Source organism: Acipenser ruthenus, chromosome 1 (assembly GCF_902713425.1).
Source record: "Acipenser ruthenus chromosome 1, fAciRut3.2 maternal haplotype, whole genome shotgun sequence".
Lineage (NCBI taxonomy): Eukaryota > Metazoa > Chordata > Actinopteri > Acipenseriformes > Acipenseridae > Acipenser > Acipenser ruthenus.
The window spans coordinates 114,057,013-114,084,153 of NC_081189.1; the positions used below are offsets into that span (position 1 = coordinate 114,057,013).

A 27,141-nucleotide genomic window follows, 5' to 3' on the forward strand; every position below is an offset into this window, starting at 1 on the left:
TCATTTGAATGACTAATGTTCACCTTAGTTTAAAGTTCTGTGCACTGTAAAAAGGAGCAGGTGGAACTTGTGCCTAATTGTCCTTTTCCTTCCAGAGTTAAAATGGACAGCAAAATACAAAAGGACAGACCAATCAAAAAGTAAGAGATCCCGCTCAAGAGGGGGGCAAAAATTAGATCTTTATTTCTGTAAGACAAGTATCATAACATTAACACACATTGTATTGTTATTTATTCGTTTTAAATTAAGTTGAGTGCTACAAATGTGCTTGCAATACATAATGCAGCCTTCTTGCAATTTGCACATTTAAAATGAAACATGTTCCACAGTCCATCACTTTGTGGTGCAGCAGGAACCTATGAGGGAGCCTATGTGCTTGGTGGAGCGTCAGTGCTGGTAAATGTGCTGCTGTAGAAGTCACTCGCTATCACTGTCGCTATCACTACCACTACTGTCACTGCTCAAGACATCCAACTCCTCCAAGGATTTCCTAGGAGTAGAATAAAAAGTTCGACATTAGGAAAAATAAAGTGTTTTTAAAAAAAAAAAAAAAAAGGGGGGGGGGGCACTCAAGTGATCCAACTGTCAGCAAGGGACACCCAAGGCTTGTAAGGTTAAAAGGTTAAAGGTTTAAGGTTAAACAAGCCTTATCCCACTAATTTAACTATTAAAATAAAATACTCTAACTGCAATTACTAACTGAATAGTTAATCTACTGCACATTTTATACTATGATTTGGATGCAAAGTATTTTCTACCTCAAGGCATCTTTTTCTGGCAAGTGCTGAAACTTGTGCAATTTTTCAACCTGTATCTCTGCTCTTGTTGCTTAAAAAAAAAAAAAAAAAAAAAAAAAAAAAAAAAATGGTTACATGAACTTTGGGAATCTTACTTTTGCTCCTCAGACAGCAGAAATTCTTCCTTCACCCTACTGGCAAACTTTGCCGTAGTGGTCAAGCTGAAACTGGCCGCCAGCTTCACCAAGTCTATAGCCAGGTCATTGTCTCTTCTCTCTTTAGCACATTCCAAGAACTCAGCTAGCAGCGCCTCTCTGGAAAGACGAGTAGTCATTAGAAATCACAATCTTGAATAGTGCACACTGCTCCTTCACACTCCCAATAAGGATGAGCTTTCACCTATGGTTTCACACATACCCTTGACTACAAAACATATACCTTCAGACTCCAATTAACACTACCAAAAGGTTACTTTAGGTAATGCAGTGTGAAGCCATCCATTGTTACTTTTGGTAAGGTAGCCAAAGATTAGTGTTAGGTGAGGAGTCTGTTTTGCTGACTTACCCAGGAATTCTGTTATTTGCTTTGAACAGCTGAAGTATGCCCCTTAAAAAAAAAAAAAAAAAAAGTTATATTAGTGAATTAATAAAATCAGGTAAAAATTGTGACCTTCTCAAAACTAACATTAAGTCCAAACAAAATAAAATTAAAATAATTCAGGTTACTTGGCTCAGACCTTGGCGGTTTTCTCATGCAAATGCCTCTCAGCCAGCCGGCGACATGCTAACTGAACGGAGAAGGAGCATTTACTCAGCTCCTATTACCCAGCTGAGGTCCGTACCCCTGCGCCAATCATCACTGCACAGACTAGCTCACCATATTTCGGGAAAGAACAACTGACAGAGCAGAAAGTGTTACATAAACTAGTAATAAAGGCAGTGGTTTGTGTTTGGAGATGCAGGATCAAGCTGCCTCCGGGTATGAAACTTGTCTGCAAACAGACCTTATAAAAGCAGATTCATCTAAATGTAATGGTACCTATACTGGTTGAGTAGTCCTGGGGAACTCACCAAGCTTCTTGCATTCTCCCTGCTCTCAGTAAGAGGAATGTGATGTTTCCCAAGGCACTGGCAGTCCATTCTAAAGCAGTGCGACCCCGGTCTCCAACCTCATACACAGACTTCACTGCCAGAGAGCAGTCTGCAAATGATGCCTGCACCTAGAACCATCCCCCCCCCCAAAAAAAAAAAAAAACCCCACCGCACACATTTAACCTGTGGAAATTTAGATTAAGATTAAAATAAAAGCTTCAGGCTGAAACACTTGTGCAACCCTTACCTCTGGACTCTGCTTGTCTCGTGCCATCAGTGCTAACACCTCCTCCACGAGATCCGCCTTGTTTGTGTGACCAAGCTGTTTTATATCTAAAACATACAAAAATAAAAGTGTCCTATTAACACCATTTAAAAAACCACACCCCCACCCACAATAAAACCACATTTGACATAAAATTTCTAAATGCGAGCTCATCCAATAACACAGTACTGGAGTTTTGGATCCATACCAATTTGCACTCGCGTGGCTCAGACCTTGGCGGTTTTCTCATGCAAATGCCTCTCAGCCAGCCAGCCACATGCTGACTGAACAGAGGGGCATTTACACTCAGCTCCCATTATCCAGCTGAGGTCCGTACCCCTGCGCCAATCATCACTGCCAAACAAGTTTTCCTTGCACCTTAAGTTTGTTTTTTTTTTGCCTCCCAGCAAGTGGATGAGGCTGCATAAGCCAGCTTGAATGCAGTTTAAAAAAAAAGTGAACAATTAAACACCAGGATCCCTCAAAATATTCTGCAACAGCTGACCTTTCCATATCTGAGGAATGAGATCCAATCGACTATCAGTATCCAGAGCCTGCAAGAGGTCCATCATCCCTTGAGAATTAGGGTAGTAGAGCTGAAAGTGGGAACAGGATACAGTTGAGTCAGTATACTCCCTTACAAAAGCATGTATAGAATCTTCTCAACTGACTGTCAGTGTTTCTATTGCATACACTAGCCATAAAAACCAAACCTTTGCCATCATGGAATTCAACCAATAACTACAAGACTGACTTCTACATTACTTAAAATATCAAAAGTTTAGCAAGCAGCAAATATGATACTCATTGATGCAAACAAATAATAAAAAAAGTGCTTTTAAACCTCACCATCAGAACAGTACTTACTGATGGGATCAGGTCCTTGTACCACTTCATCACCATATCAATGTGTTCCATCATACACAGCAGGTTGAAAAATCTGCCACTACAAAAATGAAGCTTTTACATATAAATCATACAGAACAGATTCTTTCATTTACAAAATATACTTCTGAAATGTAATTTTTGTACTTTAAATAAATGCTGCTCAATAAATGTACACGTTGTTCAAGGAAAACAAAACAGGACCAGGTTCTAATGCAGGCTGGCTCAGTCCTTGGCGGTTTTCTCATGCAAATGCCTCTCAGCCAGCCGGCCACATGCCGACTGAACAGAGAATGAGCATTTACACTCAGCTCCCATTATCTAGCTGAGGTCCGTACCCCTGCGCCAATCATCACTGCCAGGCTTTATTGGAGATCCTGTACTGGGTAGTGCAACGCTAACATGTAATTTATCTTGATATGAAACTACAAAAAAATATTTAATTATTAATCATATGACTGCTGATCTAGTTTGAAAGTTGCATACTATTTTCTAGTACCCACCCCACGAAGATGCATTTCAGGCAGATTATGTATTCACTTTTGATCTACAAACAGGCACTATGGCTCCCAAGTTCAACAGATGTTCACATGTCAAGCAGTCACTACTGCATGGAATAGAAAGCATCCCATTGTGGGGGATTGCTTATTTTGAGCAGAACAGTGCTGGACCAACTTTAGATGGTGCTTATTACACTTAACGTACTAAAAGACACTCTGCTGGAAAGCATCACCCAGCAATTTCCAGTTTTCTCCTTCCCCTAGTAGCTGGTGCAGCCTGTACGCCAACTCTACATCTTTCAGATCCAGGCACTACAAAGAGGCAAGTAAAAGAGAACAGTCAGTTAAGTTTGTCAAGATGACTAGTATTACAAATTGGAAGAGGCCAATAAAAAAGTACTTACTACTCTCATGGCATTGGAAAAGAAATATACTGAAAATGGGGGGGGAAAAAAATAAAATAAGTTAGCACTAACACCAATGCATTTAGAATGAGAGATAGAGATAGAGATATATTAGTAGAGTGCAAGCAGACATCCTGTTTCAGCCATCTTCTTAATCTCCATGAATGCCCCCCAATTCTGCTTCTGGTCTACTTTGCGGCATTGATGGAGATGTAATTGAACAGCGAAAGTTCAAAAGTTACACAGGAATATAGAACAGTTAAAAAAAAAAAAAAAAGGAAAAAGAAAAAATATGTCCAGACAATAGACAAGTTCCCTCTCACTATAAGGGTTGCAATCTTGTGAGATTTTCTACTGGGAAGATAAATTGCAAGGCAGTACTGGAGATTGTCTCTTCCACCCCCCCCCCCCCCCCTCCTCCTCCTCCTCCTCCTCCTCCTCCTCAAATAAATGAAATTAAAATGTGCCTTCTATAACTCCATACCATCATCTGGATCCCGAGCCACAAAGCTCTTGCCCTCAATTTCATCAAGCACCTCGAAGATCATGTCAGTCGGTCCTCTGACAGAGGAGGCTACAGGATAAGCAAGCACAAAAAACAAAAACCACTTAGCTACTCATTCCAGCCAGTACTCACTTAGGATTCTATTGCATATTTACGCATATGTATTTTAAATCATTGTGCAGAACAGGAACACTTCCCAAGCTTTTTTTTAAACTTGTATTTACTGTATATAATATAATGACAATCCATGTAAAGAGCTCAATCTTACCAGCTTTGTAGAAGATACCTAACAGGTGGTCAAACGTTGCCAAGCTTGGCTCTAGAAAAGAAAATGGGATGAATACACTTCTGATAATATTGGCAACTCTGCATGGATCAAAGGAATTACGCAAAACTATTTAGAACACCATTATGTTCAAGACGTTCCAAAACTTCGCTTGCTTCTGTTGCACAATTGCTTTATGAGGAGTGGCTCAGACCTTGGCGGTTTTCTCATGCAAATGCCTCTCAGCCAGCCGGCCACATGCCGATTGAACAGAGAAGGAACATTTACACTCAGCTCCCATTATCCAGCTGAGGTCCGTACCCCTGCGCCAATCATCACTGCCAAAAAAGGAACAATGTCCAACGACCTTAACTTGCCAAGAAATGCTTTACTGCATTTACAGGCATGATAGTTATGAATAAACAGTCCCAATATTAGACAAAAGATCAGACTTCTGAGCTCTGTCAGCACACTTCAAAAGGAGCAGTTACCCCAGAAAAGGGCCCATTCAAGTCCGTCAAACTTAAACACCTTATTGAGTTTCAGAATTTGGGCTATATACTGTAGCCATCTGTCCCTAGGGCAAACTCAATTACTACATGTATGTAAAAATGCATTTTCATAGCTTTAGTTTTCTTTTTATACAGATGTAGCAGGGAAGCAGGATTTACGCACCAAAGTACTTGTTTCTTTATAGCAACTTACCAATGCCCAGAGCTTTCATTTCATTGAGTGTTTGCAAGGACTGTGTTCTGGCAAGTGAGCCACACTTCCTCAGGCTCTTCAAGACTGCATTGAATGTCAACAGATTAGGCTGCACCTTCTGCTCACTCATCTGATTCAAGGTTTCCTGGAGATTGAAGAGATGAACAACTTAAATTAACAGTGGCCAAAATAGTGCAACACCTTAAATGAATTATCCCTATACTCAAAATGTTCAATGCACAAGGATCTTCCAAGTCATTTTGTACAGTTAACTCTTATTTAGGCAAACATAAAACATTGTATTGTATATAGTTAAGGCAGGAATCTCTTGTACTGGGGTAGTTCAGTTCCACTCAGAAGTGGAAGTTGGGACAGATACAGTAAGGCCCTGCCAGGAGTCAGTGTCTAAAGCAAATAAAGCAGCAAAAAAATAAATAAAAAATGTGCTCCTCCCCTTAAGCGTTGTGCAATTGTTCTCCCTGAACCCACAATATATAAACAATAAATACAGTTGCACAAAGAAAACGAAGGTTTCACAAATACAGCAATATGCATTTAGTCCAGTTCAACCCTTTATTAAAAAGAAATGTGCAAGGCTAAGGCTGGTTTATACCCAAGTCCAACTACCAGGAGAACAGCTAGGACTTGGGTGGGGAATTGTCAGTTGAATCTCTCACCTTTGGATTGCCAGGCAGTCAGTAGTCTAAGAGAGCAAGACGTCCCACCCTTTACTCCTTTATTAAATCCAATAACCTGGATATTTATTAAATCAAACAGAGTCTAGCTTTTTCAATTGGTGCTCCTAAAGAAAGAAAAGCCATTGTCCCCTTACCACAATAAGTTCCCATTTTTCATTGTATTTCTCCCTCGTATTTGGAGCAGCAGCTAGAAGTGCATTGAAAGTGTGGACATCCGCTGCAGAAAAGGAGGAGAGCATGAAGCATCACAGCTGTTCAAACGCTCCTCTACAACATACAACTGCTGTACTGCTTGAAATGAATACATTTCAGATGAATTACAGGTACAGTTACTTAACACTGCTATATATGGGAAAGGGCATTTGATACTACAATTACTCTGCATTCTTGATTTTGCAAAGTCTAGCTCAGTCCTTGGCGGTTTTCTCGTGCAAATGCCTCTCAGCCAGCCGGCCACATGCCAACTGAACAGGAGAATGAGCATTTACACTCAGCTCCCATTATCCAGCTGAGGTCCGTACCCCTGCGCCAATCATCACTGCCAGACACTAAACTATCTTCGTTTAGAAATTACTGCAGAGGATAACAGATCGTAAAGAACCCAGACCAATCCAATAATTAGTATAGAAAGTCAATTCTTAATGGATATTCAGAAAAATGTAAACTGAGGCAGTGTTCCAATTGCAATATCCAACGCAGCATGTACTTACCAGTCATTCGATTGTTCAGTAAATCAGCATACATGCTAAATGCCTTTGTGTAAGCACCATACTGAGGAGAAACAAAAAAAGTTTTTAAATTGAATACAAAAAAATAAATCCCAACACACCAACCACACACATATACATACACACTGCAACAGTACCTTCACCATCCCCCTGATCAGAGAGCAGAAGGAATGTTCATTTTTTTCTGGCATCAGATTGAAAATCCTTTCTGCATTGTTGTTCTCTCTGAAAAAGTAACCAAACAACCAATTATTTTCTTTCAGGCAGTCTAAATTGATGTTGGTTCAAGTAGAGGATGAAACAAACCAAGTCAAAAACTCACCTCCAGACCACTCCTATCAAATCTGAAGCTTTGCGTAGCCGTCCTTTCTGTCTCTTCTGAAAGTCCTCTTGGACAGCTTCCTGAAATGCATGTGGTTTCATATTAATTTAGTATGTATTAGAAGGGTACAGCAAGAGAACCTTACTTCAAAAACGAAGTTACTGGCTCAGGCTTAGGCGTTTTTTTCGTGCAAATGCCTCTCAGCCAGCCGGCCACATGCCGACTGAACAGAGAATGACCATTTACACTCAGCTCCCATTATCCAGCTGAGGTCCGTACCCCTGCGCCAATCATCACTGCCAGACCTAGCCAAGTAGATCAAATGTGGCACAAACCACACCCAGTCCCCATCTTGCCTCAAAAAAGAAGAGATAAGGTCTTCTCTATCCCAAACACAAAATGCTTGAGGCAAGTTATGTAAATCAAGGTCACAGAAAAACATCCACACATGCTGTTATCACATCTGTGCTAACTGATGGCAATCCAGATACTGTACCTTAGGATTGGTTTGCTATTGCTACAAATTAACACCTCATTCCAAACTGAACACTCTGTCAGACATTTAAATCAGATGTAAATAGTGAGCCTTGAGTTTCCCCATAGATGTATACATGAAATGCAAACAATCACAGGACAATACATTTGCTTTCTAAACAGGCATTGTGTTTTACTTGACTCCCACTCACTAACAAGTGCATCTTAAATATGTCATACCACTTCATCAGCTTCCTTGTGTTCAGGCTGGTCATCTCGAACAGGGTCTCTGTCTCCATAGAAGCACAGCAAATCCAACAGCTTGTTTGTGGTTTCAAGAGATACTGTTGTTCCTGCACAATTCAAGCAAATAACCAGGGATTATTAAAATAGTAATCAATTTGAATAAGACAGCCCAATAACCAATTCCACTTTCATAGAGGGAACACTGTTAACTCCAAGTAGTGCCACAATTACTGTATAAAAATACAGCAAATTAAAGGGTTCTGCATGCAAAACTACTGTATACATAAACATCAGTTACATGATCAGCTGGTTTCATAGACTCAACTATTACTAATCTCAGCGTTATTTTCCTATTAGTTAACATTAGGTATCTAAGATTAGTGCTAAAAATCTGATTCTGTGGAATCATATGCAAGACTTAGACAGAAAGGCTTTCAACTTATTGGAGTACATAAAAAAACATCCAAACTTAATGTCTGGGGAAACAATTGCTGCCAATACTAAACTTACCTCCTTGAATCAGTTGGTCAAAGATATCCACAGCTGCTTTCACTTGTCGGAGCTGAATCCTCTCATTCAGAGCATCCTCGCTGATGTCATTAATCTGAGGCTCGAACGCCTCTGGCATTAAACACTAGAAAAAGGAACATATTTCAGTATTTTACAAATGTCTTGTAAAAAAGGCAACAGTCCAAATTTTAGAAACAGTGTTTAAGGTACATACTGGAAGTATAAAACTTAACATACAAGTCACATGCAAAGCAGAACTTTAAGACTTACTGGAATATGTGGTTCTGCATAATCCTTCTGGAAGTACTTTGGGTAGGTATTTATAATGTACTTAGCAGTGTTTCTCCCAGACTCCTGGGAGAGGGAGTACAATTTCTAAAAGAGAAAGAAAACACTTGGTATTACAGAATTGGAGTAAAGAATATTCTTGCATGCTCGGTCCAAGTGGGAGAAACTTTCAAAGCGAATCTGCTATTACAGAGGCAATAAACAGTGGATCGGACAGGATACAGTACAGCTGTACACCACATTCGGCTAATTTGTGACATTCTTTAAATTGTTGGTATGAAAATTCCCCCCATTGTTACAATAACTCACAAATTCAGCAGATGTCTTAGGAAAGAGATACGGGTCATCTTGAAACATATAATGTGCAGCTGTGGGATCCTGTAAAGAAAAACTCAAGTTTGTATCACTCAATAAAGGAAAGACACATACATTTTATAATCAATATTTTTTCAAGTATTCACAGGATAGACAATTTTACAAACCCGGTTGACTGTCGATGCAAGGGCTTGAAGAACAGCTATCTTATCCCTAAAAAAAAAAAAACACACACCACACAATTTAATACATTTGGGCTCAAATACATTGTTCTACAAATTCACACAGTGTTAATTGCAGCATTTCCATTGGAATGTGCCTATTACTGTGCAGGATTGCCATGTTTTGCATGTGTTTAAATCAGGAATAGAAATAAGCCACCTCCCCCCCTGTTATAGAAGTCTTTCCCCACACACCCCCCTCCCAGGTTTTAATGTGTTGATTAACCTCAGTTTATAGGCAAATATTCATTTTATAAGTTCCAAAAAACTACAGGTGTAGTTTTTTCTGATACAAATTTCAAGGACTTCAAGTAGAGCCCCTTGTTTTTCGCAAATACGAAATAGCATGAAAAACAAAACCCATCATGTTAAAATAAATAAAAAGCAAACAGAATGACATTTTTAAATTGGGAGCTTTATACAAAAATCTGCTTTGCTTTTTTTTTTTTTTTTTTTTTTAAATGGGTAGATTGCTGCATGTGGAATTATAACAGCCCCACAACAGTAGGGCAGGGTAAATATTTTTTATTTCATCTTATTGTATTTCTATAGTGGGCCTGGGCAGTATTTACTGTAAATAGGCAGTTAATTAAACTCATCTATTTGAGTTGTTTTAATGTGTATCTGTAATAAAACGACATTTAAAATGTGAAATAAAACAAAATTGAAAGAAGGAATTTCATGGGGCTCTAAATATAACCAACATATTTTAATTACCTTATGATTTCAGGTATGTGCATTTAAAGTAAGATGACACTGGAAGGACTGCGACTATTGCCGTTCACACACAAATAAGCTTACTTGACAACCTCTTACACGATGCAAGCAAATCCCTACTTGCTTTGATTGAATGAGTTGTACATAACAAGCTTGAAAGTTGAACAATTTACATAAAAAGCGACACGATTAATAAAAAAATAGCCTACTTTGTTCATTGTGTAAAGGCAAAACCACTGAATAGTGTTAATACAAGGAGCAAGGAAAGTTGAGGGGCAAAATAGTTTGCCTCCTCTGTGCCCAATAGGTTAGGCGCCTATGGTTTCATTCAAGTTACAGTTCAACATGAGAAAGTCACTACAAATCAAGTATTGTAAGTGCAAAAACATTTCAGTTTTCCTCAATAACCCCCCCCGCACCCCCATTTTTTTCGCATTCCTACGCTAATCACAGGAACAGACCTGAGATGCCATTTTGACGGAACTCTCTATAGACAGAAGAACGTTCACCCACGGTTAAACAGAGTCCAGGAATGGATCAAAGTGCTACGCAATGAGAGGACATCCATCCCCGTAAAATTACTTTAAAATGTGCTGCAAAAGTTATGATATGTACTACCGACTCCATGTTGATTGCAAAACTACTTTATAAAAGCCATTAAAATATACAACCAAACTCACCACTTTTTCTTCCTTGGAAGTACTATTTCTTCTGAAGAGCCAGCTAATAAAACAAAACGGAATAATTGTTGCAAATAACTCTTGAAATTCCATTTATGAACACACCATTTAAGAGACATGAAGAAAAAAAATACTCACCTGGTAGTGCAGGTGCAGCATTTTGATTCAGCGCAGAGCTCCCAGTATAATTTCTAAAAAAAAAAAAAGTTACTGCACATGTTTAGTTGAAGTTACAGAAATGCGCTAAACTGACTATTCCAATGCATGGATTCATTGTGCAGTTACAGATAGGACGGGAATTTGAAAAACAAAATGCAGCTTAATCATAAAATTCATGGAAGCCCATTTCAACCACCATCGTATCAGAATTCAGAGATACAGTTATGAATACTATTACCATCTTCGTATTTAATTAAACAAATAAAGCACTAACCAATTGAACTGCATGAACACAATATTTAACTAACAAATAAGCAATGGACTTACTACTGCCTGAATATGTTGTTAATAAATAAAATACCGACACAAAGGCCCGTAGTGCACACAGGGTCACACCATGCTTGGTCTTTGTTAATGCAATACGTACACTGCTGAAAAACGATATTTTACTAACAATTGCAAATGCACGATAAGTCCCTTTTTGTGTTTTATAACTCTCACCTGAAAACAGCACATTTGTCTAATTTGTGTAATAACCTTCGCGTGCTCCCGAGAAGCTGAAAACCTGCATGCACACCGGGCGCCGACATCTTTTATCATAAACGCGCGCTGGCTGCTGGGATACATATTTACTACCTCAGGAGCAGGGGGTGCATATTTCTTATCATTTCAATTCATCTTCTTTGTGCTACATACCTTTAAGAACATATTTCTATTAAATATTTACAACATAACAATTTAATATTTTTAAATAATATCGAGTTTTGAATTTAAAGCGAAGTAATATATTCTCTGAAGTCCTCCCCTGTCCGGTTTAGTGAATGTAAGTGCCCACAGTGTGTACCACGTGTGGCGACCGAAGTGCGTGTTGGGTGTCCAGTGAATTCCATGTGCACGATTGTACGTTTTTATCAAGTAGTATTCATGTTTTGCGTTTAGAATACTCTATTAAAAGATGTTGTTTGCGAAGGACATACCTTGGAGGCGCGTTGAAGGCATATCATTTGGGATATATTCCTCCGAAGAAATAAGGTATGCGTGTTGTTTTACTGTAGCACTAGCCGTGTGCATCATCACAGATGTGTTGAGACATGTTCATGCAAGACAAGTTTTAATCTTCCCATTTAGCATCTTAATACAATTGAAATAATCTGATGGATGGTGCAGTATTTTTAACAATACAAACGTGGTTTATTTTTCAGTTTAGAAAGAAAACAAAATCCAAAATATGTACTATGCACTTATTCAAACTTGCAGATTCGTGTCTGTTCGCGTACGTGGGAAACGTTATTGTTTTTATTTTAATAACTTCTACAATAATTCAGTGACATTTATGTGAACAATACTGTATATCATAGATGCCAAATTGTATCAAAAATTATGTGCAGTCAGATCAGCTCGTAGCTTATTGCTTAACAACAGACACCGTCGGACATATCAAATGCCACTCGTTTGCCGTGAGACTCGCTCATTTTTTCCTTTCTTGTTTCTTAGTAGCCTCACTCCTAAGCTAAAGAAAACTAATATGCGTTCGTGTTGAGTTTCCCCCGAACCCCTAATGTTTCTAAATTGCACTAATTTAGTTGTTCTGACCTTGGCATCTCTGCAGAGTAAATAGGCTACATGTGACCAATGACAGAAATATGTTGGTCAGGGATTGCAAATGAGATGCTAGAACATGTATGCCTACCGACTGGAAGTTTATGGATTGGGTCCTAGCTGTATGCACTGTGCTTGCTAAAATTGAATAGCCAGGAAGTGAACGTCATTGAAACCCAATTTATTCTAAGCAATGATTGAAGGTATGTGTGGTTGGCACTTTACTTGCAGCAGAGTAGGCTATCAGGGCATTTATTATTATTATTATTATTATTATTATTATTATTATTATTATTATTATTATTATTATTATTATTATTTTAGTCCAGTCTGAATTTGAATACATTGTTATGCCAAAGCATCCAGTTGCTTTGCAATTCGTTTTATATCACAATGTAACTACTTCTATCAACAAGATCTAGTAATAGGTTATATCAAAATTGCCATTAGCAAATCACAAAAAAAGACTGCTGTAAATAGGTTTGTAAATTCACTGATTACAAATCCTGACGACTTCTTCTCATCATCCACAGAAAGCTGAGTGTGAAGACAATCACCAACCCCCGTTTTTTGGATAATGTGGGGAATCCTTCTGTCAATGGTCTCTATGACTTATCCCTGGGACCTGCAGACTCCAAGGAAGTGTGTGCCACCTGTACACAGGACTTCAACAACTGCCCTGGTCACATGGGTCACATTGAGCTGCCGCTGCCAGTGTACAACCCACTGTTTTTTGATGTAAGTATCATACAGGTGTCATTGTGAAGAATATTTGTGTGAATTCCAATTTTTATTTGTAATTTGTGCAAATAACACAACAGTAAACAAACTAGACAGTAAAGTAAAACATTTATTTATTGGCATTTGCATCCAAAATGTAGTTTAGCTTCACTTTACAGAATGACATCCAGCGATCGGAAATACAAGTAACTCTGAGTTCATTGAGTAGTCAGATACAAAATAGTAAGTCAAAGTATCACCTGGTCCTCATTCTGCAAGACATCCAGCTGTGGAAGAAACATTCAATGGAAAGGCATTGGAAGAACTCTCTTGTGGCTGTCCAGGGAAATGCCTGATAATAAATTCAGTGTTGAGTTTGTTAGGATTAGTGGGGGACATAATGAACTGTTAACATTCTGTACATCCAAACCCAAAAGTCTTTTGCTGTCCCTTTTCCATCACCGACACTGCTTGTGCTAGCAGTTAGTGGTGGTGTATTTTTAAGTGCATTTTGGCTTGGTGTTTCGTTCAGAAACTGTACCTTCTGGTGCGCGGTTCCTGCCTGAACTGCCACATGTTGACCTGTTCCCGTGGAATCATTCACCTGCTGTTGAACCAGCTGAAGGTCCTGGATGTGGGTGTCATTCAGGCTGTCTATGACCTGGAGGAAATACTCAACAGGGTAGGTACTCTCTATATGTGACATGTGTTCCCTTACCACATAGTGAATTGAAACATTTTAGTGCCTGGTCTGTTGTGACTTAGATATGTGGTTTTAAAACTACTGTGCACGGGGGTAGCTGTTGTTGCACGGTCTGAGTTGGTGATCAGCGTGACGTTTTCTGAAAATAAAACTGGATCTTTTCACTTGGTCGCAGTTCCTGGTGAATAATGCCAAGGCCACCGCAAACGAGATTCAGGAGGTTCTGGAGGAGTACACTACAGAGATTCTCAAAAACAGTCAGCCGGGCGTGCAGAACGCTGTAAGTATTAAACATAAACTTACAGAATCAGGTGCTAAATCAGAGAAGGTGCCAAAAGTCTGAAAGCGGTATAAATCTGCATTGCTCATTTCAGCAGAGTGAGTGGCTAAACTGGAATTGCCTGCAGCCACATCACAGTGGAATCTGATCTTGCCCAGTCAGGAAGGGGTATTGTTGGTTCAGTAGAAGCCACTCCGTGTCCCATCACAGGTTTATTGTTATCATGGATAAATTACAATCAAATGAAACAACTTTTCCACTGCTGTAAATGAGAGCCAGAGTATTGGAGCTTATGGGTTTTGATCCTTTTTTTTGTAACCATCTGACCAAAGGGTTTTGCCATTTGTTTAAACCCTTGTCTTTCTTCTCAGGTGAAAAATGTTTGTGAAAGCAAGAACACTTTAATCAAGGACTTCTGGAGATTGCACATGAACGCAAAGAGGTGTTCACACTGCAAGTAGGTTTTTTTCCATTCGGGGCTATGTACAGTATGCCAGGCTTTGGGGTTTTGCAATGAAACTTGGTAAGGATATTCTTTAGCAAGTAGTTGAGATTATCTCAATCTGGGAGTATGACAAAGATAGCGGACAAGATGAAATAATAAAAATGCTGAACTCGCTAGCCACTGTCGACTCTCATGTGCAGCTAGGAATGAAACCATGAAAATGATGTTCTTTCTTCACTTCTACAGAACTGGCAGATCAGTAGTCCGTAAAGAACATAACAGCAAGCTCACAGTAACATACCCCACAGCTGTGCACAAAGAGGCAAAGAAAGGGAAAGCGAATGTTGAGCCTGAAGTGGATGGTAAGCTCTGTACAGTATCTGCACACTTGATTATCCATTAATAACTATAGCTTTCTGTGTCGGGATCAAGATCTTTTCCACTTTTACAACGCTATGATATTACCTTTAATAAGCGTGACAGAATCAGTGCTGTAATAGGACACAAAATGGCACTACAAAACTGGAACGGTCCCTGTGTTTTGTATTCATCAGAAGAAACTTGCACTGTCACTGCTACACTTATTTTCCCAGTGTCTCCAGTGTGAAAGATTTGTGTTGCACCTTTTACTTTAATGCCTAAAAAATTAATGGGTAACTCAGCAAAGCAACACTTAACATCAAAGTAAAATGACCCAAAAGTGCAGTAATCAGAGCTGCATACGGATGAGAAAAGAATAGCATGAAAAAGCAAAAAAAACCCTGAAAATATTTATATCTGTCTTTTGTTTTTTTAGTTCTGGATGAATCCCTGCTGGGAAAGAGGGGGTACCTGACACCCAGCACTGCCAGGGAACATATTGTGGCGCTCTGGAAGAATGAAGGTACTAACCCTGTCTTATTACAAAAGGGACAAGCAAAACTACTACTGTAAATAACATTGGAATTGGGTTTTTCTCACACTGATGGAGCGATAAAAAAAAAAAAAGAGAAAAATCAGTTGGGTAGTCATCTGGAACAGGAGGTTAAAATATTAAGTCCTAATATGATTTGGGAAAAGCTTGTACAGGTGCCTTAGTTACTTGCACAGTTTTAGAGGATTTAACCTCATGCATAATGATGTGTTAAGGGGGAGAAGTAAACAATAATGTTGATTTTTTTATATTTGTTTTAGGTGTTGGGATTTCACTGTTTCTGTGCCGGTTTGAAATGGTTTCACATGTGCGTTGTAACCGAAGCCGGAAGCATGTTAACTCCTCTTGTTCTGTTTCAGGTTTCTTCTTGAATCTTCTCTTTTCGGGACTGGAGGTCTGTGCAAGTTCCACGGCAGAATTCAATCCAGACATGTTCTTCCTGGACCTCCTTGTAGTGCCACCTTCCAGGTAGGATTGAGTACAGGTTTAAAGTTAAGATGTTTTATGCCATGACACAAGGGCAAATCAGTGTGCAAATGCTGTACTATACATACATGTGTTGGTGTCTGTGTTTGACTTTGTAACCGTCTGCATGGACATGCAAACTAGTAGATTAAAAGTCAGATCCAAGACTCAGCTCCTCATTTCATTGCTGAAACATTAACATTTATTAAGAAGGAGAAGGGTGGAGTGCAGCAGTGTTATAGCAAAGTAAAGCTAGTGCAAAACTTACAACAGGCGCCCTGAGAGCTTTCCCTCACAGCTTAGTTTATTCCTTACCTGAACAGCCTCCCTGCCACCAGCTTCCTACGCTGTTCTTATTAACGCACTGTTATAGTAGTGTCTGACAAAATCCATAATTTTAATGCCGCTGCAGGTACCGCCCAGTCAACCGGCTTGGGGATCAGATGTTCACCAATGGACAGACGGTGAATATGCAGGCGGCGATGAAGGACTGTGGAATGATACAGAAACTGCTAGCCTTCATGGCGCAGGATAAGAGCCAGCCCGTAGAGACCATAGAGAACATGGAAACTGAAATACAGGAAATACAGGTGAGCTTCCAAACACCCAACAACTTGGTCTGCTCCAGTGCTTCTAAAAATCTATTATGTATTGAGTCCGACTACAGTGTGTGTGTGTGTGTGTGTGTGTGTGTGTGTGTGTATATATATATATATATATATATATATATATATATAATGAGGTTACGGTAAAAGAATATCGGCAAATCTTAAGATTTACTGGTTAATGTCGACATTTACCAAGCAAAACGGTAAATGTCCGAAATTAACATGATGCTTTAGTTCGAACATTTACTGGTAAATCTCAAGAATAACCAAGTGCCTTTAGCTAATAACCGAATGTCTCGCTTTCGCGAAGTGCCACTGGAGTGTACCATGCTGGATTAAGTAATTAAATATGTCTATTCAGTGCCAGTATTTGTTGTGGTTTGTGTCATAACCAAAGTGTGATTTTCTGTTGAAAATCAATTCAATTATTTAATTTGCATTTAGCAGAATGTTATTTTTCACCAAAGTACTATGTATTTGGAGTGAAATATCCTTCAACACCATTGTGAATTGTTTTATACGCAAATTTACCAGAATGTTTATTGTTTTACATAAGTGGATTACATTAATGATTATTTTGTTAATTGGCAATTTATATGTAGGGAATAACTGCATTCTTCAATGATATTCCTGCATTTACCAATACGCTTCAGTAAATCCTAAGATTAACCGGTAAATGTCTGTAAAGCAACCATATTTACATTTACCGGTAAAACTTAAGCTTGACCAGATTCTGACTTTTACTGTAACATATATCTCGTTCTTTAACCATTAAATAAATAAATAAATAAATAAATAAATAAATAAATAAATATACATACCCAAATCCTGTTTGTTTCTTATGGTCATTTCTTATGGAAAAATCTCTTTCCCTTCCGCTGTCTGTGCAGGCAGAGGATCCGACTGCAGCCCAGGCAGACCGCGCGTTCTTATCTACAATCCCTGGACAGACCCTGTCTGATAAGCTCTACTCTGCCTGGATTCGTCTCCAGAGCCACGTCAACGTTGTGTTCGACAGTGACTTGGATAAGCTGATGACTGAAAAATACCCTGGCATTCGACAGGTGTGTGGAACGCATTTCAAAATTGCATGGGTATTTTATGAGATCCTATTTATGCGAGCCATTACTACCCAGGCCCTCATAATGCATTCTTAAGCTTATAAAATGGCTCAGTATTATTTTGAAACAGATTTTTTTTTTGATGGGAATGAAACGAGATCTGAACCACTGGTTGTACTTCTTTACACACCTTGCATTGAAATATGACCTGTAGCAGCCCATCAGGATGCATTTAATATGCTTGGATGAAATATTACCTGTAGCAGCCCATCAGGATGCATTTAATATGCTTGGATGAACTATTACCTGTAGCAGCCAATCAGGATGCATTTAATAAGCTTGGATGAAATATTACCTGTAGCAGCCAATCAGGATGCATTTAATATGCTTGGATGAACTATTACCTGTAGCAGCCAATCAGGATGCATTTAATAAGCTTGGATGAAATATTACCTGTAGCAGCCCATCAGGATGCATTTAATAAGCTTGGATGAAATATTACCTGTAGCAGCCAATCAGGATGCATTTAATATGCTTGGATGAACTATTACCTGTAGCAGCCAATCAGGATGCATTTAATAAGCTTGGATGAAATATTACCTGTAGCAGCCAATCAGGATGCATTTAATATGCTTGGATGAACTATTACCTGTAGCAGCCAATCAGGATGCATTTAATATGCTTGGATGAACTATTACCTGTAGCAGCCAATCAGGATACATTTAATAAGCTTGGATGAAATATTACCTGTAGCAGCCAATCAGGATGCATTTAATAAGCTTGGATGAAATATTACCTGTAGCAGCCAATCAGGATGCATTTAATATGCTTGGATGAACTATTACCTGTAGTAGCCAATCAGGATGCATTTAGTAAGCTTGGATATTGGTCAACGTGACCAGTTTTTTAACATTTTTTTTACTGTTTTATAATAGTTGCTGGAGAAGAAGGATGGTCTGTTCAGAAAGCATATGATGGGAAAGAGAGTGGACTATGCAGCCCGTTCTGTTATCTGCCCTGACATGTACATTAATACCAACGAGATTGGAATACCTATGGTAAGAAAGAGGGATCAGACAATGAGTAAGTACTTCATACCCGGGATGGGCAGCACCACATCTGGCCCGCCAATTTATTTGATGTGGCCCGCCAACAGTTAAGATATTATTATTTATTCTGCTGTGATAAATGTACATTACTGCAAGTATAAAGCGCTTGTTTCAATGTGGAAGACCGTTCGCTAGGGGGCAGGGTTGCACGCTTCTTTGGGTTGCGTGTATGGTGTATACATCAAGGAAATTCAATACCCTGAACGTTGGATCTGTATCTGCGCTACGAGTGAGACGGGAAGCGGTGCATTGACAAACTTGTGGCTGATTCTTTGACCTTTTGTGGTGTGATCCAGTATAGGAGGCGGTGTGGTCCAGTGGTTAAAGAAAAGGTCTTCTAACCAGGAGATCCTCAGTTCAAATCCCGACTCAGCCACTGACTCACTGTGTCACCCTGAGCAAGTCACTTAACCTCCATCTGCTCTGTCTTTCGGGTGAGACCAGCTGATGCATTGTTCACATACCCTAGTCTCTAAGTCGCCTTGGATAAAGGCATCTGCTAAATAAACTAATAATACTAATAATAATAAACTTAGTTTCATCACAAGTAAAAGAAAGGTAGCCTGAGAAAACTGAGTTTTTAATGCATGATGGGAGCGTGAATTTATTTTTACTGAAAATTCGTGTTAGTGACAAAGGAATATAACTTGAACCGTCACTACACTACCAGTCGCAAAGCATGACAAATACACTGGTGATGCTAGATATGCCATCATTGCTGATCTAAAAGGCAGAGTTTTAAGGCAGCAGTTTTTTTTTCCAGAGCCACCACAGTACAAACTTCAAGTCTTACTCGGTGCATCATACTTTGTTGTTCTTGAGCTGGCACGGGCTAAAAAGCCACTGATTGACAGCGAAACAGTGAAACGTTGTGCAGTGCAAATGGCAAAGGCATTTGGTGATGGCAAAATATCAAACATTTTTAAAGCGATACCTCTTTCTTGATGTACAGTTTCACGAAGAGTTTCAGATATGCATGAACATGTGGAAGAAAAGTTATTTTATGCACGATTGTTCTTATTTTCTTTGGCACTAGACGAGAGTACAGATGTGTCAGATGTAAGTCAGCTACTGATATATGTACGGACAATTACGGACAGTAATTAACGTGCAGGAAGAACTTAGGAAGTTAGCCTCACTACACGGACAACAAAGGGTTCCGATATTTTTGGTGCAGTTCAGGAGGCAGCTACAGGTTTTGGAGGTTTCGAAAAGTTGTCAGCTGTTGTCACAGATGGGGCGCCTGCTGTGCGTGGATAAAAGGCCGGGTTTGAAGGTTTATTGAAGCAGAGTGGTGTGGACTGTCCAACACTGCACTGCGTTATCCATAGAGTCGCTGTGTGGAAAATCGCTGAACTTTGATCATGTTATGAATGTAGTCATGAAAGTTACAAACGAGTCATCGCAAATTTGTGGCTTATCTGGACGAAATGGATGCAGAGTATGGCGACTTGGAGCTGTACAATGAAGTGAGATGGATAAGTCGTGGCAAATGTCTCGAGAGATACTTTACACTTCGAAAGGAGATTGTCGCCTTTCTGAAAAACACTGCGAGTTCTGAAAGTAGTGAGTTTCAGGAGAAACTGGAGGATTAAATTTTTCTTTGCGATGTGGCATTTTTGACTGACATAACCCGACATCTGAATCGTGTCAGAACTCGTTGCTCGCCTGGATGCTTTCCGGAGCAAGCTCACACTTTTTATGACTCGGCTATTGCATTTGGATTCCACCTACTTTACAACATGTGCTGAACTTGTAGCAGTGTGAGTCAGAGTTCAGCCGGTACACTACTGACCTTGGAATGCTGCAGCTTAATTAACAAACGTTTCCAGGATTTTGAAAGTTTACAACGTCACCTGATACTTTTTTTTAATGAACTGTACTACAGTTAAAACTAGGTGAACTGCAGGCTGATCCTTTCTTTGTTGCAAAGGTGAATGAAAGGGGCATTCCGTTTTGGAAACTGCTTCCTGAGTCCCGTTTCCCAAATCTGAGAAACTGGGCACTGAAATTGTGTTCTATGTTTGGGAGCACTTTACATTTGTAAAAGTAGCTTCTCTACATTGAATCATTTGAAGTCAAAGAAAAGGAACCGACAGACAGATGAAACACTCTTCCATCGTATGCAGGCTGGATGCACTAAAATTGAAATGGTGCACAAGCAGACCCACCCTCAGGTTTCACACTGACTGACAAAATACTGTAACGATGATAAGCAGCAGAACCGTTAAGATATTTTATTTTTGATTATTTTCATTTATTAATCCCCTGCTTTTTTTTTTTTTACTGAAAGTTTAGTAAAAATTATATTTAAGCAGTTTTTTTGTTTTGTATTTAAAAGGTTGTATTAAACAGCCGTTATATTTAAGAACACTTCAGTGTTACACAGTAATGCACAGTTAATTGTCTTTTAACATGTTGTATTGGAGCAAACATTTTTCAGTAAGGCAATGTGTAGCCTCAAAAAAATGTGTGGCTTGCCAAAGGGTTTTAGTGGATTTTGTGGCCCTCTGCTACCATAAGGTTGCCCATCACTGCTTTATACCCTCTCAATATAATCTTAATCAAAGTGGAATTACTACTAGGAGAGGGCACTGTTCATTTCTACTGTCCTGAAGCCGTGCGCTTGTGAAAGATTGGCAGTGGAAAACCACAGGCACAAATTCACTGTTTCACACAGGCTGTATAACAGTTCTCTGCTTCAGACCCCATTAATTAACCCATTGTGCTGTTCTCATTTGAGGTCAGGTTACTTTTGTCATTTTTTTGGAGCATTTTAAACTGGCACCTATCTACCTGTTATTTAAATTGTCTCTTAACTATATTTACTGTAAAGCTACGTCTTAGTTGGTGCTTATCTTGGCGAGAGCCGAGTTCAAATCAGCATGAAGTTTTAACATCTACTTTTGTGTAATGGAAATCATTATGATAACTTACTCCTAATTTTGTTAACCGCAAATGTTTAAATGTCATGTATCAAATTAAATAAATACAGCTTGTGTTCAGATGTTTTTATTTATTTATTTATTTAAATGTTAATTTGGTACTTTTAATGGGTTCAAAATTAGGCACTTTTTCACTTCTGTGTTGAACATGGTAGATGTGAAGTGGTATGCTTGGTCTGCATTGCTTACAAAAATTCAATTTATTAGTGCTGCAAGGTGCTATGAACAACCTGAATAATAGAGTTAAAAATAAAATGGTAATTCACCCCACTCCTCCCTCTTCAGGTGTTTGCCACGAAGCTGACGTTTCCTCAGCCTGTCACTCCCTGGAACGTGCAGGAGCTGAGGCAGGCTGTGATCAACGGCCCCAACATCCACCCAGGAGCCTCCATGGTGATCAACGAGGATGGGTCTCGCACCATTCTCAATGCCTCCAACAAGACCCAGAGAGAGGCCGTCGCCAAGCAGCTTCTCACACCCTCCAATGGGAACCAGAAAATGGCCATGAAAATTGTGAGTGAGGCTGGCAGTGGGGTGCAAACCTATGTGTTACACATGCAGACATTAAGGAGTAAATTGCGGGGTTCTGACAAATATAGCGTTATGTCCCCAGGTGTTGCTATAACTATTTAATAATGTTATTATTGATGGAATTTCTTTTCATTGTTAACATCCTGACAACTTTTTACACTTAAAACTTATAAAGTGCTCTGGCTTTTCTTTTCTGTACCACATCATGGATCGCTATTGCTGTGTTACCTGTTTGACAATGTGGGCAATAATCCTCACACTATCGGTACACTAGAGTGGACATTTTGAAAAGAGCTTTGAAACAGACTTTTAAGTTTGAGAATTGTTAAAGGTTATCAGGATGCTAACAATGAAAACGAATTCAGGCACGTTATTTTAAAAGTTTTAACAACATGTGGGGACGTGTAACGCTATATTTTTCGGAATCCCGCTACTTGCTATTTAACAGCTCCATCAGTGTTTTGTGGTGGTTTTTTTTCTTCTCTCCACATTGTTCTGTATTTTATTCATACAGTGTCAAACAAAGAACTAAAAACATTAGTAAAGTAGCATTGGAGACAATATTGCATATCACAAGGGCTATCCTGGATTAAAAAACAAAAGTGAATTGTTTGTTTTAGTCTGTTAAACACATTGCAGCTTTTCATAGTCACTAAAATGTACCAGGAAATCTGGGGGAAAAAAATCATGCTTTCCCAGGTTTTATTTTGTATTTTATGAATAAAAATTGATATTTCAAGTGTTTTATTTTAATTTTATGTCCAACCCCTTCAGGTATGTCTGTTTACCTATGTGATGTTGAAGGGTAGTGTCCTATACTTCTTAAATATGTTTTATGTATTGGAAATCAAAATTGAGCTGGAGCATGCGCATTATTAAAAAAAAAAATAATAATAATAATACAAATCTCGCAGGAGTATAGAAGTATAGAAATGAATTGTGTTTCTTTTGCCCCTTTTTCTTTCTTGATGAAAGGTGAACCGGCACATAAAGAATGGGGATGTGCTGCTGCTGAACCGCCAACCCACCCTGCACAGACCCTCCATCCAGGCCCACCGCGCCCGCATCCTGCCTGGGGAGAAGGTGCTGCGGCTGCACTACGCTAACTGCAAGGCCTACAACGCTGACTTCGATGGGGACGAGATGAACGCACACTTCCCTCAGAGCGAGCTCGGACGGGCTGAGGCCTATATCCTCGCCAGCACTGACCAGCAGTACTTGGTTCCTAAGGTGAGGGCAGCCTTGACAACACTGTGAGCGCTGTTATGTTAATTTACCCACTACAGTGATAAAGGACATTTTGCAAGATGCAGCGGTCAGTGTACCAGGGTTAGATGGTATTGGACCCAAAAGGCACCAATGCTAAGGCAAAGGCATTTAACACCTGATTACGGGTAGCTAGGTGGGCGCAATCACACTTTGCCCTGTAAAGTGATTTTGGTACTGTATTTTTACGCCTACGCTACTGCTAGAACATTTGGGGAGTGGTCTCATCATTTTCACATAAGCGATTTTGCGATCCAAACTAACACACAATAAAAAAACAGCTTATGATGAAAAGAACTAAGGAGACAATCTAGAGAACTAGCAAGTAACGTAAAGTTAACAGTTTATTATGTATTTTAATAAAAAAAAGACATCTCTCAATTGTAAATCAATAAAAATGTGTTTAAGTGAATGTGCGTGTGTGTGTAAAATATAAGGGGGGGGTGCAGTGCTCAGTTTTCAAAATTGAAATAGTGTTAGCGTATATATATTATGTTTCATATTCTACTATAGCACTTCTTTTACAACGTCTTGTACACTAGGTATTCTGTACCTCTTTTATTGAAGCAATACAGCCGCTATAGGTACTCACCCAGTGCTTTGGCAAAAAGTGGAGCTACCTGTAACTATTTTGGTCATGGATTTTAATACAACGTTTGTTTGAGTAATAGGCATTATAGAAATCAAAAGATAGTATTTTGCATGCGAGTGACATTTAATGTGTGATTTATAGTATCATTGTCAAATGTTTTTTTTGTTAAGACAAAAAAAAAGAAAAAACATCTGACAGTGCGTGAATACTGCCTAACAAACCTTCAAAGGTTTAGAAATTCCTGGCTAGCGAACGAACCTTTGAACCTTTGAACACAGCCCTAGTGCTAACCAAATCAGGCCAGCCTCCAGCGGTTTGTCTGCTCAAAATCGCAACTTGGGAGATACATTCGTGTTCATCAAAATTGACCTGTAGGCTCATTTTAAAAGGTGATACAAATATTTGTGTTGCCTCTGTATCTACTGACAGACCCCACCTAATCCCCCCCCCTCTCTCTGTTTCTTGTTTTATGTTCCCCCTCTATGCTCTCCTCTCCTCTCTTCCAGGATGGCAAACCCCTGGCAGGCCTGATCCAGGATCACATGGTCTCGGGAACAGGCATGACGATTCGTGGCTGTTTCTTCACACGAGATCAGTACATGGAGCTGGTGTACCGAGGGCTGACAGATAAGAGGGGCAAAGTAAAGATGCTTCCTCCTGCCATTGTCAAGCCCTATCCACTGTGGACAGGGAAACAGGTAAGACCTGACTGGTGTCTCCGGCAGACAGCTCACTCAGGTAAATCGGAGACTGTGCTTCTACTGCAGTTGTTCATTCTAATGGGTGTTTCCTTTCAAGGTTGTTTCTACGTTGCTGATAAATGTAATCCCAGAAAACCAAATCCCTCTGAACCTGATGGGAAAGGCCAAGATTCCAGGCAAGGCCTGGATTAAGGGGTGGCCTCGCCCTGTTCCAGGCTACAACCCTGACTCCATGAGCGAGTCCATGGTAAAACAACTGTGTAATCAAACTGGATAGGGGGCTTCAGGCTGCACCTGATTAGGTAGTGTAGTGTAGAAAATGTGAGCAGGACTGGGGAAATGCTGTTCTTGTTTTAACCAGCAGAGGTACCACTTTGTAATGCTATCTACCACAGTGCTGCCACAGTTTATTTACTCTTGATACGATAATAAACAAAAGGCTTTATATATATATATATATATTATATATATATATATATATATATATATATATATATATATATATATATATATATAAATATAAATATTTTTATACACACCAGCAGTTTACGTTTGTGCTGGAGCAAAGTTAACACCTCCTTTTTTTTTTTTTTAACGCTGATTACCTACAAAGTTAGGTGTATCTAATTAAGCTCCTCTAATGAAAGCTGCAATGTCTCCTCCTTTGCGTTGCTGAAGTGCTGTTCCTGTTGTTACAGGTGATAATCCGAGATGGGGAGCTGCTCTGTGGTGTTCTGGACAAGGCTCACTATGGTAGCTCTGTCTATGGCCTGGTCCACTGCTGCTATGAGCTGTATGGAGGGGAGACCAGCGGCAAGCTGCTGACCTGCCTGGCTCGTCTTTTCACAGCCTACCTGCAGCTCTACAGGGGCTTCACAATGGGTGAGAGACTTGGCCCTGTGTGTACAGCACTTTAGATAAGACTGCTGTGGTATGGTAAAAACCATCCGTCAGTAACACGCTGCACATCTTTTTTTTATTTTTTATAATGAAGCTTTCAAGTGTTTGTGACCAAAGTTCATGGTCATTCCTGAATAATGGGATCTGTACCAGTGGTCTATCAGGTGGCGCATACAGAGCTACCTTGTTATAATGCAACCCATTATAGTGTGGAGTGGGTTGCAACAAGGTAAGGTCATGGCTCCCATTTCCCCCATAATCCAATTTGACTCACAAACGTTGGGTTTTGTTGTTTTACATTTACCGTACAGTTTCTATTGTACTGTATATATTGTAATGACCTGAGATTTATACTGTTACATGACTCGTCTACAGACCGTGTGCGTGCGTGCGTGCAGGGAAGTGGTAAGCTTGCCTCAGCCAGGATTGATTGATGTCCAGGTAGGTGGCGACATGAAATCCCACATCAACGCGGACAGAGATGACAGCTGAGTCAGACAAGCGGCTGTGTGAATGTTTGTTGTTTTTGGTGGCCCAGGCTGACGGGCCAGGAATAATCGTCCCAATAAACTGTGGATTCAAGTACCTGCAAAATGTGTGTGTCTTCTTCCTTCATTTTCCACAGTACGCTACAGTTTAATTTTATTATAAGACGAAACACAAATAACACGTTCTCCAATTATGGACCCTGACAACCACGTTATAACGGGGTAGCACTGTGTCTCTATATTAATCCTGCCGGTGATTTATTGACCACCCCCTTATTGCGAAACAATGGGTTTCTGATTTTTTAATTTTTTTTAGTATTTGGGAACAGTTATGTCAGATGACCGTTTGTATATTTTGGAGCTTCTTATGAACAGTAGCGCATCGGATTATGAAGGCTGCAAGTTTATGGAAAGATTTATTTATTTATTTATTTCTCTCCGTAGGTGTTGAAGACATTTTGGTAAAACCCAAAGCTAATGTGAAAAGACAGAAGATCATTGCAGAGTCTACCAAATGTGGTAGCAAGGTAATGTGTCAATGCATACCTAAATGATTGCTTATGTTTGAAAGCCTTTAAGTATCCATAGTTTGTTATACATATACAACATCTGATTTTTAAAATGTTGTGTGTGTGTGTGTGTGTTTTTTTAATTTTTTTTTTTTTAATCCTTATCCTTTCGCAGGCAGTTCGAGCTGCGTTCAATCTTCCTGATACGGCCACGGTCATCGAGGCCAGAGACAAGTGGCAAGATGCCCACCTCAACAAAGACCAGCGAGACTTCAACATGGTGGACCTGAAGTTCAAAGAGCAGGTCAACCAAGTCAACAATGACATCAACAAGGTTGGTACATTGAGCTCAAGAAGTACACAATGCTTCTGTTACGGAGTGGGGAGAACTGAGGTACAGGATTACCCTGTGAACAAGGTGCTTTCATATCGGTGGACTAATCCTGAATAAATAACATCTAATAATGTATAAATGAATAAGGAGATTGGGTCACACACTAATATTAAGAATCCAGGATCAGCAGATCATCATAATAATAATAATAAAAATAACTGTATATAATAAATGATTGTTACTTTTTTAAAGCCTAA

The 27,141-nt window shown here is 39.4% G+C and overlaps 2 protein-coding genes and 6 non-coding genes across 10 annotated transcripts in view; 1 reads left to right on the forward strand and 7 right to left on the reverse strand.

Moving 5' to 3' along the window:
* Window positions 1–141: 141 nt before the first annotated feature.
* ptcd3 (pentatricopeptide repeat domain 3) lies at window positions 142–11,340 on the reverse strand. 3 transcript variants are annotated; one of them, XM_034034796.3, is made up of 24 exons: window positions 11,217–11,339; window positions 10,695–10,747; window positions 10,557–10,599; window positions 9,106–9,151; window positions 8,933–9,001; window positions 8,606–8,710; window positions 8,336–8,459; window positions 7,820–7,932; window positions 7,106–7,185; window positions 6,921–7,008; window positions 6,766–6,826; window positions 6,190–6,272; window positions 5,358–5,502; window positions 4,656–4,706; window positions 4,367–4,456; window positions 3,883–3,911; window positions 3,684–3,790; window positions 2,961–3,039; window positions 2,599–2,689; window positions 2,076–2,161; window positions 1,808–1,956; window positions 1,302–1,343; window positions 893–1,051; window positions 142–490 (listed from the first exon to the last, which is right to left on the reverse strand). In XM_034034796.3, exons 1-24 carry the CDS (start codon window positions 11,303–11,305, stop codon window positions 418–420), a joined length of 2,055 nt encoding a protein of 684 aa, XP_033890687.2. In that variant the 5' UTR covers window positions 11,306–11,339; the 3' UTR covers window positions 142–417. The 3 variants fall into 3 exon arrangements, with proteins under 3 accessions (XP_033890687.2, XP_058890184.1, XP_058890188.1); XM_059034201.1 differs by lacking the exon at window positions 10,557–10,599 and having other exon boundaries at window positions 11,217–11,239; XM_059034205.1 differs by lacking the exons at window positions 142–490; window positions 1,808–1,956 and having other exon boundaries at window positions 913–1,051; window positions 11,217–11,340.
* On the reverse strand, window positions 1,463–1,602 carry LOC117421609 (small nucleolar RNA SNORD94). Its single transcript, XR_004547542.1, has one exon. It is a non-coding gene; the product is annotated as a small nucleolar RNA SNORD94 (small nucleolar RNA).
* LOC117421606 (small nucleolar RNA SNORD94) lies at window positions 2,316–2,454 on the reverse strand. Its single transcript, XR_004547539.3, has one exon. It is a non-coding gene; the product is annotated as a small nucleolar RNA SNORD94 (small nucleolar RNA).
* LOC117421605 (small nucleolar RNA SNORD94) lies at window positions 3,199–3,340 on the reverse strand. Its single transcript, XR_004547538.1, has one exon. It is a non-coding gene; the product is annotated as a small nucleolar RNA SNORD94 (small nucleolar RNA).
* On the reverse strand, window positions 4,856–4,997 carry LOC117421607 (small nucleolar RNA SNORD94). The gene has a single exon (XR_004547540.1). It is a non-coding gene; the product is annotated as a small nucleolar RNA SNORD94 (small nucleolar RNA).
* Window positions 6,458–6,600, reverse strand: LOC117421608 (small nucleolar RNA SNORD94). The gene has a single exon (XR_004547541.1). It is a non-coding gene; the product is annotated as a small nucleolar RNA SNORD94 (small nucleolar RNA).
* LOC117421604 (small nucleolar RNA SNORD94) lies at window positions 7,267–7,408 on the reverse strand. The gene has a single exon (XR_004547537.1). It is a non-coding gene; the product is annotated as a small nucleolar RNA SNORD94 (small nucleolar RNA).
* Window positions 11,341–11,403: 63 nt separating the features above from the next.
* polr1a (RNA polymerase I subunit A) overlaps window positions 11,404–27,141 on the forward strand; it is a 31,033-nt gene continuing 15,295 nt past the window's right edge. The window contains exons 1-18 of the mRNA XM_034035939.3: window positions 11,404–11,747; window positions 12,848–13,052; window positions 13,567–13,716; window positions 13,913–14,017; window positions 14,389–14,474; window positions 14,709–14,824; window positions 15,259–15,345; window positions 15,735–15,843; window positions 16,253–16,430; window positions 17,339–17,512; window positions 18,445–18,567; window positions 21,849–22,076; window positions 23,070–23,324; window positions 24,459–24,650; window positions 24,751–24,900; window positions 25,352–25,535; window positions 26,486–26,568; window positions 26,726–26,884. Of these exons, the coding sequence (XP_033891830.2) occupies window positions 11,671–11,747; window positions 12,848–13,052; window positions 13,567–13,716; window positions 13,913–14,017; window positions 14,389–14,474; window positions 14,709–14,824; window positions 15,259–15,345; window positions 15,735–15,843; window positions 16,253–16,430; window positions 17,339–17,512; window positions 18,445–18,567; window positions 21,849–22,076; window positions 23,070–23,324; window positions 24,459–24,650; window positions 24,751–24,900; window positions 25,352–25,535; window positions 26,486–26,568; window positions 26,726–26,884 (2,661 nt within the window). The 5' untranslated portion in view covers window positions 11,404–11,670. The remainder of the gene's footprint in view (window positions 11,748–12,847; window positions 13,053–13,566; window positions 13,717–13,912; window positions 14,018–14,388; window positions 14,475–14,708; window positions 14,825–15,258; window positions 15,346–15,734; window positions 15,844–16,252; window positions 16,431–17,338; window positions 17,513–18,444; window positions 18,568–21,848; window positions 22,077–23,069; window positions 23,325–24,458; window positions 24,651–24,750; window positions 24,901–25,351; window positions 25,536–26,485; window positions 26,569–26,725; window positions 26,885–27,141) is intronic.

Excerpts from the sequence above, each read along its gene's own strand:
- ptcd3 (XM_034034796.3), bottom strand. The coding sequence starts at position 11,305 with ATGTCGGCGCCCGGTGTGCATGCAGGTTTTCAGCTTCTCGGGAGCACG. Across the intron at positions 9,152-10,556 it reads CTTCCAAGGAAGAAAAAGTG|GGATAAGATAGCTGTTCTTC; the intron begins GTGAGTTTGGTT and ends TTTTTTTTTTAG. Across the intron at positions 5,503-6,189 it reads AAAAATGGGAACTTATTGTG|GAAACCTTGAATCAGATGAG; the intron begins GTAAGGGGACAA and ends TTCAATCTCCAG.